Source organism: Berghia stephanieae, chromosome 15 (assembly GCF_034508935.2).
Source record: "Berghia stephanieae isolate SIO BIC M18660-M18661 chromosome 15, UCSD_Bste_1.3, whole genome shotgun sequence".
NCBI lineage: Eukaryota > Metazoa > Mollusca > Gastropoda > Nudibranchia > Aeolidiidae > Berghia > Berghia stephanieae.
The window spans coordinates 17,642,771-17,655,270 of record NC_088374.1 but is presented as its reverse complement, the minus strand read 5'-3'; the positions used below and the strand labels follow the sequence as shown (position 1 = coordinate 17,655,270).

The 12,500-nt window shown below is 38.0% G+C and overlaps 1 protein-coding gene across 7 annotated transcripts in view; it reads right to left on the bottom strand.

The window, feature by feature from the left end:
* The window catches only part of LOC144960249 (uncharacterized), an 80,118-nt gene that overhangs the window by 25,526 nt on the left and 42,092 nt on the right, over window positions 1-12,500 (bottom strand). For 4 of the 7 annotated variants that reach the window (XR_013642813.1, XM_078893269.1, XM_078893267.1 and 1 more), the window contains exons 15-16: window positions 9,887-10,045; window positions 6,559-6,648 (exon numbers count right to left, since the gene is read on the bottom strand). The exons of 1 other annotated variant lie outside the window; for it this stretch is intronic. Coding sequence is in view for 5 of the 6 variants with exons in the window: in XM_078893269.1 (XP_078749395.1) it covers window positions 6,559-6,648; window positions 9,887-10,045 (249 nt within the window). In the remaining variant the exon portion in view is untranslated. The remainder of the gene's footprint in view (window positions 1-6,558; window positions 6,649-9,886; window positions 10,046-12,500) is intronic. 2 more of the 7 variants (XM_078893271.1, XM_078893270.1) reach the window with 1 other exon arrangement.

The window sequence follows — 12,500 nt, the reverse complement described above, 5'->3', positions numbered from 1 at the left end:
TTTCAGTATAAAATGGGCCCTGTTTCAGGCAGACTGCGTTAAGCACAAAACACACAGATACACACAAACACACACACACACACTCACGCGCACGCACACACACAGACAGACACACAAACCGGTTACTTTGAAAGTGAGGGAGAGGAAGACAGACAGACAAAGAGAGATAGACAGAGATAGAGAGATAGATAGATAGATAAATAAATGAGAGAGAGAGAGAGAGAGAGAGAGAGAGAGAGAGAGAGAGAGAGGGAGGATATATATATATATATATATATATATATATATATATATATATATATATACAGAGAGAGAGAGAGAGAGAGAGAGAGAGAGAGAGAGAGAGAGAGAAATATATTTTGATTTAGACCATTTGGGCTATTCTCATTGAAAATAGGCCTTAACAGGACTTCGCTTTAACAGAGGTTTTTGTCGGTCCCACCCTCACTGTCATACTGAAGTTCCACTATAATATTCTTATTGTTTTTTATATTGGCTAAAGAAGGGATTTGGGCCCGAAACATTCGGTGTTTATATTTTGTCATTAAAAAAATTGTTATATGTATTTATTTGTATATACTGTAACATAAAAAAATTTTTAAAAACATGACGTCGAGGTACAAACAACGCTCGTTAACCCTCTCCTTACCAACTATGGAAGATCGTCACATTCGTTACGATACAACCAACATTTTTCTTATTCAACATTCTCTTGTACATCTTAAAATTTAAAGAACAGTGTGTTTTTGAGTATGTTTTGCTAAAGAAATTATGTATCGCAAGAACTTACTGCTTTTATGTCTGAGTGATAAAAAATCTATTTTGTGTTAGTTATGTGTGAAATTTTGGGGAAAATCCTGAAAATGGCTGGTAAGGAGAGGATTTAACTGAATGGTCAACTTGTTTGATTCGGTTGTCAGACATTATACAAAGGTGATGGCTGTGTGCAATGATTTGAGGTATTGCTCCCATCAACAAGGGGTTTCCAGTTTATATAAGATTTGAAGCATGCTGAGTGCAAATTATAATAAAATGTTATCTACTGTCTCAGAACGGTGTTATGTCTGGATGGTACAGATTGTGAAAAATGGAATTTTATATTGTAAACACAAAACTTGAGATAAGTCTATGAATGTTCTTGTTGATGCGAATATTACGGTTTTAAGCTCGAATATATAAATAAAAGTCAAATGGAATAGAATATTCAATACAATTAACGGAGACCGATAATTTTGACGTTTTGGAAGAAGAAGAAGAAGAAGAAGAAGAAGAAGAAGAAGAAGAAGAAGAAGAAGAAGAAGAAGAAGAAGAAGAAGAAGAAGAAGAAGATCGAGAAGAAGAAGAAGAAGAAGAAGAAGAAGAAGAAGAAGAAGAAGAAGAAGAAGAAGAAGAGGAGGAGGAGGAGAAGAAGAAGGAAGTGAAGGAGGAGGAGGAGGAGATGAAGAAAAAATATGGGATCGCCTCTATCAATGACAATGGAAAGCTCCTCACCACAGCTTTTGACTAAGCAACAACCCTAAATGCCCAATCGCACAGTCTGTCTATTCTAAAAATAGACCTTTGAGCCTAAAAAAATTGCAGGAAACAGCATTGTAGACAGGAGAGTTATATCAGTAAATAAAAAAACACCCCGTGATAGAAAACGTAAATGTTACAGAAGAGGGAATTGCAAAAACTTCTTCAAAACTTCGATTCTACAAAGGCTAGTGGACCAGACAACATCCAAGCAAGAGTTTTGAAAGAGCTTGCAGACTGCGTAGCACTAGCACCCTACCTCCGTTTGATTTTTTCAGTGATCATCGACACCGGTGAGGTCCCACAAGATTGGAGAACAGCTAATGTAGCTCCCATTAATAAAAAAGCACAGAGAACGATTCCTTCAAATTTGCGCCCTGTGTCTCTCAGTTATATCTCAAGCAAGCTTATTGAGCACATCATTGCCAGCCAGGCAATGACATACACAGATAGGTAGGATATCTTTTATGAACTCCAATATGGTTTTCGGTCCAGGCGCTGACGTAAAACACACTTACTCAGTTTTATTGATAATGTTTCAAAGTCTCTTGAGATGGGCTAACAAACTGATGTACTTGTAATGGACTTCTCCAAAGCCTTTGATTGACAAAGCTGACCACAACATAGTGTGCTTCGACAACATGGGATGAAAGGCAAAATCAACAGATGAATTGACAACTTCCTGAAAGGTCGTATCCAATTGGTGATCATCGGCTGTGAATCATCCAAGTCTGTCCCAGTTAAATCTGGTGTACCTCTGGTGCACAGTAGTTAGTCCCTCTCTCTTTCGTTTTTATATTAATGACCTGGCAGATGCTCTTAAATCAAAAGTCTTTTTTATTACAGATGACACTGTTGCATACTTGATAATAAAATCACAAGAAGATGGAGCACATCTGCATCACGACCTCAAGAAACTGGCGGCTTGGGAACAGAGTCCGCATGAAGTTTCATCCAGAGAAATGCAATATCATTTCCATCTCCAGAAAGATATCTTTAATTACATGCGATTTCAAGCTACACAACCACACCTTAGAACACATAGCATCAGTAAAATATTTAGGAATAAATTTTAAATCAGACTTAAAATGGGACGAGCACATCAACAACATCACAACAAAAGCAAATAGGACCCAGGGTTTCCTTCGAAGAAATTTAAAGATTAAATCAACAAGCCTAAAATCATTAGCTACAAGTTCGACCACAAATCGGATACGCATGCACTGTTTGGGATCCACACACACGAAACAGTTGATAAACTGGAGGCAGTACAGACACGAGTCGCTCGTTTTGTTACTGGAAATTATGAGAAAACATCAAGTGTGAGCAGCATGATTGATCAACTTGAATGGATGTCACTCCGAACTCGGAGGGAATAGCACGCCTGACCATGATGTATAAGATAACAAACAACCTGGTGACGATTTCAAATCCTGACTTCCAAACACCGACACGAACATCCAGGACTTCCCACATGGACAGTTTCATCCCCCCTGACTAACATCCACCAAAGACCTCAGAAAATTCTCATTTTACCCAAGAACCATCACAGATTGGAACAAATTACCACGGGAACTTACATCTGCACCCACTATAGATTTATTTTCAGAGCTTCTAGATCACTGCTGAATTTTTACCTTAATGTTATTGTTGATGTCAAAATATTCATGAGTGAAGGTGAACATTGAAGGAAGATTCAGATTCATATATCAGACTAAGATATATTCTGGTAATTTTAACTTTATATATATATATATATATATATATATATATATATATATATATATATATATATATTATATATATATTGTTCATGAGATCCATCCCGTTATAATACCAGAGCTGCCAACTTGAAGTTTTAAAAATGTGTAGTTTCCCAGGGAAAAAAATAAGAAAGAAAAGTAACATTAAAGAGCGTAAGTAATATACAATTTGCTCTCTGCATGGTCCAAAAATGCTTCAAAGTCCTGAATATAGGTTCTAAGAAGCTAAACTTTTTCCATTTCAACAAGATTTATTGAGTAGCTGGAGTCTAAAAATTCGTATTACTACGAATTTTTCGTAGTTGTAGGCAGGTCTGCATAATACATTTCTGAGACCATCACACACAAAAATAAATGTGCATTGATTTAATGATATTATAGGCATGCAAAATGTGTGATTTATATGTGTGCTCCCTGGGGACAAAAACAACAACAACTGATATCTCATATAGGGAATGAGAATAGCGGAAGAGTAGCGTCCCTTGATTGGAAGTCACGAGCGGAAAAGTTATTAGAGAGAGAACGTCATGTTAGTTGTGCGGCATGAGACACTTCACCGAAAGCGAGGACGAGAGAAACGCATGCGCAAAACCATTTTGACGTTCTCTCTGTAAGGTGATGTCCAATCAAGGGACGATACGTTTCCGCTAATCTCATTCCCTATAGGATGTCACTCCCCTCTGTCTGGCCCAGTGTCATAGTAAAACAGAGAGGGTTGCAAGATAGATATGTGAGAGGCGACGTGCACTTTTTTGCAGGTCCGATAACCCAATTCCTTATACTCTCATTGTTGTAATGGAAATCTCAACCAAAAAAAAAAATGACGCAAAATCTTTCCATTATATTACAACAATGTTAAACTAGGCCCAAAACCGGGTTCGGATGTCAGACCTGCGTGTGTGTACACGTTGGTATGTACATCAATTTGACCAAAATTGTAATTTTCTGATATCCAATATATTTCAGTTACTCTGTCTGTTGTTATGTTGGAACAAACCAGAACAGAGTTGCCAAATTGGCCACATACTGCAATTTTATTGGTCATTTTTATTTAGTGACTTAAAGACAAAAATATCTGTCTTCTTTGTCTCATTCAACAATACTTTTCAACCTTCTAATTTTCCCTGGTAATTCTAAGTATCTGAACAAGTGAGTATAAAACGGTGCCAGAAAAAGGAAAGAAAAAAAATACAATTAAAAAAAACATTCCAAAGAATCACTCTTATTCTACAGGGGTCAAACGCATCCATCGTTAACTTATAGCCTGACACTAGCCATCGTTAACTTATAGCCTGACAATAGCCATCGTTAACTTATAGCCTGACAATAGCCATCGTTAACTTATAGCCTGAAACTAGCCATCGTTAACTTATAGCCTGACAATAGCCATCGTTAACTTATAGCCTGACACTAGCCATCGTTAACTTATAGCCTGACACTAGCCATCGTTAACTTATAGCCTGACACTTGCCATCGTTAACTTATAGCCTGACACTAGCCATCGTTAACTTAAAGCCTGACACTATCCATCGTTAACTTAAAGCCTGACACTATCCATCGTTAACTTAAAGCCTGACACTAGCCATCGTTAACTTATAGCCTGACAATAGCCATCGTTAACTTATAGCCTGACACTAGCCATCGTTAACTTAAAGCCTGACACTAGCCATCGTTAACTTATAGCCTGACACTATCCATCGTTAACTTATAGCCTGACAATAGCCATCGTTAACTTATAGCCTGACAATAGCCATCGTTAACTTATAGCCTGACACTATGCATCGTTAACTTATAGCCTGACACTATGCATCGTTAACTCATGGCCTGACAATGGCCATCGTTAACTTATAGCCTGACACTAGAACCCTCTAAGGCTTATAGTTGGGCGTCGATTTTTGGTTTGTACAGCGTCTAGTGAGTTGTCGTTAGTTGAGCTCAAGGAAACAAGTGATTCCATTGTTGAACTATTTTAATACAACTCACGATTTCTTTTCTTTTGTGGCCAACGACTTGTCTTTTGAAGTAATTTTTTGGTCAGTGTCAGGCTATAAGTTAACGATGGCTACGGTTCATACCCGGTCGAGGTAGACTGATTTTTTGGAATTGCATTTTTTTGTCTTGTAAGTTTCTTTCTTGCTTTGTCCTACACCTTTCATACACACTTGTTCAGATCTTTATCTTATACCAGTGCCTGCTTCCTAATAGGATTCAATAGTCGTAACGTCACTTCCTTCCTTATGACGTATGGTAACTTAGCAACACTGGCTCTAAACTATCGGAACAATGGCGGACGCCCGTATGAAATATTTCTCCGCCGAGCATAAAAGCGTATCCAGAGGGAAAAACCCCTCATAAATTTGATCATGTTTTGACTTTTACACAATCTGATCACAAGGCACATGAAAAGTTTTAGCCAGCATGAAGAATAAAAAGTAATGATTTTCTTTGTTTAGAACAAAGATGGCCGCCGTTGTCGGGCGGCGTGACATCAGACTATTGAATCCAATTGGATTCAATAGTCTGACGTCACGTCGTCCAGCAACGGCGGCCATCGTGGCTCTACACAAAGAAAATCGGTTCTTTTTATTCTTCATGCTGGACATAACTTTTCATATATCTTGTGACCAGAATGTGTAAAAGTCAAAACATGATCAGATTTATAATGTTTTTTCTCCCTCTGTATACGCTTTCATTATCGTCGGAGAAATATTTCATTGTTCCGATAGTTTAGAGCCAGTTACCATGCGTTATTACGAGGGAAGTGACGTCACGACTGTTGAAGAGTATCTCTTAACCTGGTAATTTTATGGAGTCAAAGCAATAGATAGATGAAAAGTGAAAGTGACCACCTCACATGCTCAGGGCATTATTATAATAAAATGATGTGCAATGATTTTTAGTGATTGCCATGATATATTATGTGTGATTTATATATATGGGTGTGCTCCCATAATGATAATGATGATGATAATAATAATAATAATAATAATAATAATAATAATAATAATAATAACAATAATAATAATAATAACAATAATAATAATAATAATAATAATAATAATAATAATAATAATAATAATAATAATAATAAATAATAATAATAATGATAATAATAATAATAATAATAATAATAATAATAATAATAATAATAATAATAATAATAATAATAATAATAATAATAATAATAATAATAATAATAATAATAATAAGTGCAATTTATTGAGTGCAAAAGGAAATCTAAGAGGATCTACGGGAGATAACCATGAAAATTAAGTCAAACCCGTGAAGATAGAATTGGTTGTCGCCCCTATCAATGGTGCCATAGCACTGACTAAGGAAGACGTAGCCGTCTGCGCTGGACTTAAGAAGCCTTTGGTTTGACAGCGTTCGTGAGATGACAAAACAAAACGTCAAAATATGTGACTGATATCTCATATAGGGAATGAGATTAGCGGAAGAGTGGCGTCCCTTGATTGGAAGTCACTAGCGGTAAAGTTATTAGAGAATGTCATGTTGGTTGTGCGGCATGAGACATTTCACCGAAAGCGAGGACGAGAGAGACGCATGCGCAAAACCATTTTGACGTTCTCTCTGTAAGGTGACGTCTAATCTAGGGACGCTACTCTTCCGCTAATCTCATTCCCTATAGGATGTCACTCCCCTCTGTCTAGCCCAGTATCGTCTCAAAACGGTATTATGTCGGGATGACTCGGGTGCAAAAATAAATTTAATTTATTGACAAAAACATGAAACTTGGGGTTTGTTTCGATCTGTTATGTCAGAGAATGAAGACAATTTTTCACAATGCAAAAGCTCAAAAATTGGTATTTACTATCAATTTAATTCTAAAGTCACTTTTCGGGGTCAAATTCATCCCGACATAATACCGTTTCGAGACGAAGGGTCACATATGTCAAAACTAGCACCTATATAGCGCATATTCTCGATAATTCACGATGCGCTATAGATACGTCTTGCTGAATATGCCAATGAAGTACATAAATAATAACAGTATAGGGAATGAGATTAGCGGAAGAGTAGCGTCCCTTGATTGGACGTCACCCAATGTCTGTGTCACAGACTATGGGCGACGTCCAATCAAGGGACGCTACTCTTCCGCTAATCTCATTCCCTGTAGATGGTTGTAAATATGCCCCATTTTTGGGGGGTCAAATTGAGCTATATATAAATGTTTTTCTGTTCAATAAAGGATCCCATTCGTGCCTGAGTCGAGTGATGACATTCGAAATTGATTCAAGAATTGTCTTAATTAAAGGCATGTGCGTGGCACAGGAAATAATCAAAATGTGGTAAAACCGACGTGCACATTTCTGCAAGTCTGATAACCGAACAATAATAATTATGGGCCTGTTTTAATATTGTTGTCATGGAACCTATTTTTTTTTCGGTTGTGTGGCAATGTGGTCTTGTGGCATGACACTTACTTTTGGATCGGACGGTCCTGGGTTCGAAACCCGCTCCGAGCGGTGTATAGTTGAGTCATTGGAAAAGGCTCGTTACTCACATTCTCTCACTGCACTCAGGTGTAAAATGAGTACCTGGCCGTTAACAGTGTTGTTTTCTCCCCCCCCCCCCCGCCCCCCAAAGAAAAAATAGAATGTAATATCGTCTAACAGGCGTCCTGTCTCGTCCTACATGTTAAGTGTTGCTGTTGGCCTGGGACCCCTTCTAAAGCGCTTTGAGACTTCGAGTGGATAGTGCGCGAGGACGAGAGGCGCATGCGCACAACCAACCTGACGTTCTCTCTCTAATGACTTTTCCGCCAGTGACGTCACAGACTATGGGTGACGTCCAATCAAGGGACGCTACTCTTCAGCTAATCTCATTCCCTATTTCCATCACAACAATGAGACCATAAAAATTTGGGTTATGGGACTTGTAAAGAATTTCACATCGGTTAAAAGCAACGTGCCCTTATTTGCAGGTCTGATAACCCAATTCCTTATGGGCTCATTGTTGTAATGGAAATCTCCAAAAAAAAATATTATTCATTATAACAATGTTAAACTAGGCCTAATAAGCGGGTTCGGCTGTCAGACCTGCATATATGTACACATCGGTTAGAAGAAATATTTTGCTACTTACGTCCTAAGTGGTATCACGTAAAGATCACGTGATCAGCTAAATAGGTTATAGGGAATGAGATTAGCGGAAGAGTAGCGTCCCTTGATTGGACGTCACCTTACAGAGAGAACGTCAATGTGGTTTTGAAGTGTCTCAAGCAGCTTTCACTGGAAGCGAGGACGAGAGACGCATGCGCACAACCAACATGCCGTTCTCTCTCTAATAACTTTTCCGCCGGTGACGTCACCGACTATGGGTGACGTCCAATCAAGGGACGCTACTCTCATTCCCTATAGGTTTAACGTGTAACGTGTGCATAATGAGGAAAGATGTCATGTGATAAGAGAGTTTATTTATAGAAAGTGTTATCAAGACTCACAATGGGGTTTCCCCTTTTCTACTAGTCGTATGCCGATCATGTGACATTTACAAGATACGTGGTGATGGGTGCAATGCATGATCATGTGACATTTACGAGATACGTGGTGATGGGTGCAATGCATGATCATGTGACATTTACGAGATACGTGGTGATGGGTGCAATGCATGATCATGTGACATTTACGAGATACGTGGTGATGGGTGCAATGCATGATCATGTGACATTTACAAGATACGTGGTGATGCGTGCAATGCGAAAGGTAAATTATATATTTAAAAATGATAGACTACAAATTACGCAAGATGACATTTTAAGATTCAAGTTTGAGACATTTTAAGATTTAAGGTGGTTAAGACTTAAAATTCATGTTTAAAACATTTTTAAGATTCAAGTTTCAGAGATTTTAAGATTCGAGTAAAAAGAAATTTTAAGATTCAAGTTAAAGAACTTTTAAGATTCAAGTATAGGACATTTCTCTTTTCTTACGGGTATAAAACAAAAGATAAGTAAGTTCTGAGACACGATTTTTGCCGAGAGAGGCAGTTATGTGGTTTGGTCGTGAAGATGTCAATTATTACTCTAGGAATTGAATGTTTGCAGTGCATAGTTATTACGGTAATAGGCTTCAATAGTCGTGACGTCACTTCCCTCGTAATGACGCATAGTAACTTAGAAACTGGTTCTAAACAATCGGAACAATGGAGGACGCCTTTAAGAAATATTTCTCTGACGAGCATAAAAGTGTATCCAGAGGATAAAAAAAGCATTATAAATCTTATCATGTTTTGACTTTTACACATTCTGAACACATGACATTATGTGAAAAAAATCTAGCCAGCATGAAGAATAAAAGTAACGATTTTCTTTGTCTAGAACCAAGCTGCTCGTTGCTGGGCGGATGTGACATCAGACTATTGAATCCTATTGTGATGTGATAAAAATATAAACAAATGTTAATTTATTTTTTTAATCCTGTAAAATAATACAATGTCTGATTTACTATGTTTGATCTTGTGACTTTCAAGAGGACACGAAACGCTTGGTCAGATAAAAGTAAAGCAGTTTGGCAACCATCAAGTAATTCACCCCCATGATGTAATGTTAGGTCACAACTGGAAATCTTTGTTCTGTTATGACTTACCAGATTGCCCTTGTTGTTGTTGTTGTTGTTGTAATAGCAAATTGTTATTGGAAGGGAGAAGAGACTGACTCAGTGGATTGGCCAACTGTTGTTGCTGCTGTGGTGGTTGTTGTTGTAAAAGTTGTTGCTTTTGCTGTTGTTGTTGTTGGAGTTGTGACGCTGAATAATGTAGGCGATATATATTGATATATTGATATATGTGGATATATATATATATATATATATATATATATATATATATATTATATATATATCCATCTATCTATCTTCTATCTTTCTATATATCTATCTATATATAGGATAGAAAGATAGATAGATAGATAGATAGATAGATAGATAGATAGATAGATAGATAGATATATATATAAATGGATAGATAGATAGATAGATAGATAGATAGATAATTAGATAGATAGATAGATAGATAGATAAATAGAAAGATAGATAGATGGACGGGTAGATAGATGGATTGATGGATAGATGGATATATATATATATATATTTATACATATATATAAATATCTATATATATATATATATATATATATAAGATAGATAAATAGAAAGATGGATATATATATAATATATGTATATATATATATATATATATATATATATATATATATATATATATATAATATATATATATCTTCTATCTATCTATCTATCTATCTATCTTATATATATATATATATTTATACATATATATAAATATCTATATGATAGATAGATAGATAGGGATATATAGATAGATGATGTTTTACTCATAAAAACAAAAACAAAACAAAAAAGAAACAACAACAACAAAACACGTATTTAAAATTTTGGCCAGAAAAATCGTCCTTCAAATATTGATCGATGAAATCGATCGACCCACATTTAATGAAAAGCTCTCATTTTGAGTTTTATCGCAGACCTGAATAAACATTGACAAGGAGGGAAGGCTTTGCGATGGATGTACGCGACACTGCAATCAAAGAGGAAGCGAGGCCACCCCAAGGAGACCTGGAGACTGGAGACGTACCATGGAGAGGGACGTAAAGCAGAGAGGTATGTGCTTTCGAGGTGGCCCCGAGAATTGTAGCTGACAAGACCAGGTGGAGATCCCTTGCATCCCCTCGTCTTTTGAGACCAGGAAGGGTCTGCTACGGATGTTGACGACACCCCAATGAAAGACGAAGCTAGCGAGGCCACCCCAAGAAGACCTGGAGACTGAAGACGTACCATGGAGAGGGACGTAAAGCAGAGAGGTATGTGTTTTCGAGGTGGTCTCAAAAATTGTAGCTGACAAGACCAGGTGGAGATCCCTTGCATCACCTCGTCCTTTGGGACAATGAAGGCTCTGCGATGGAGACTGGAGACGTACCATGGAGAGGGACGTAAAGCAGAGAGGTATGTGTCTCCAGGTGGCTCCAAGAACTGCAGATGACAAGACCCTGTGGAGATCACTTGCATTCCCTCGTCCTTTGAGACCAGGAAGGGTCTGCTACGGATGTTGACGACACCCCAATGAAAGAGGAAGCGAGGCCACCCCAATGAGACATGAAGACGTTCCATTGAGATAGACCTAAAGCAGAGAGGTATGTGTCTCCAGGTGGCTCCAAGAACTGCAGATGACAGGACCAGATGGAGATTACTTGCATTACCTCGTCCTTTTAGACAAGGAAGGGTCTGCTACGGATGTTGACGACACCTTATTATGAAAGACGAAGCTAGCGAGGCCGCCCCAAGGAGACCTGGAGACTGGAGACGTACCATGGAGAGGGACGTGAAGCAGAGAGGTCTGTGTTTTCGAGGTGGTCTCAAGAATTGTAGCTGACAGGCCAAGGTGGAGATCACTTGCATTACCTCGTCCTTTGAGACAGGGAAGGCTCTGAGACTAACACCCCAAATGAAAGAGGAAGCGAGGCCACCCCAATGAGACATGAAGACGTTCCATTGAGATAGACCTAAAGCAGAGAGGTCTATCTCTCCAGGTGGCCGCAAGAATTGCAGACGACAGGACCATGTGGAGATCACTTGCATCTCCTTGTCCTTTGAGACGTCCATTATCTGCTGTTCTGTTCCCATCCAAACCCTTTTCCATTTTTCACCTTTTTATTAGTATTTCCACGATCCCAGGCTTCAGGCACACCCCCCCCCCCTTCTCACCCCAACCGCTGGGATCGTGAAAATACTAATACAAATGTGAAAATAGAAAAGGATGGGAACAGAACAGAAAATGAACGTTTCGGGTAAAATACCTTCGTCAGCAAAGTAATAAACAAAAGGAACGTTGTTTGCGAAACGTTCATCATCATCTGTACTTTTCCCATCCACCCATTTTCACCTTTTTGTTAGGTCCGATAACCCAATTTGTTTTCAGGCCTGTATATGAGTACACGTCACTACTAAGATATATGTATAATATAATAGCCCATAATATGATCGATATGCCTATAGATAGTTCGAAGATGACGTCACACAGGTCTTTGTTATTGTTTTTTGCCATCCGCGTTTATGAGTAATGCTCACTGAACTGTATTAACCCAACTATAAACGTTCATGGTTACACACAGTTTTGTGTGTTGGTCCGTTATATTTCCGGATGGCAATGTTATGAGCTTCTTCGCCA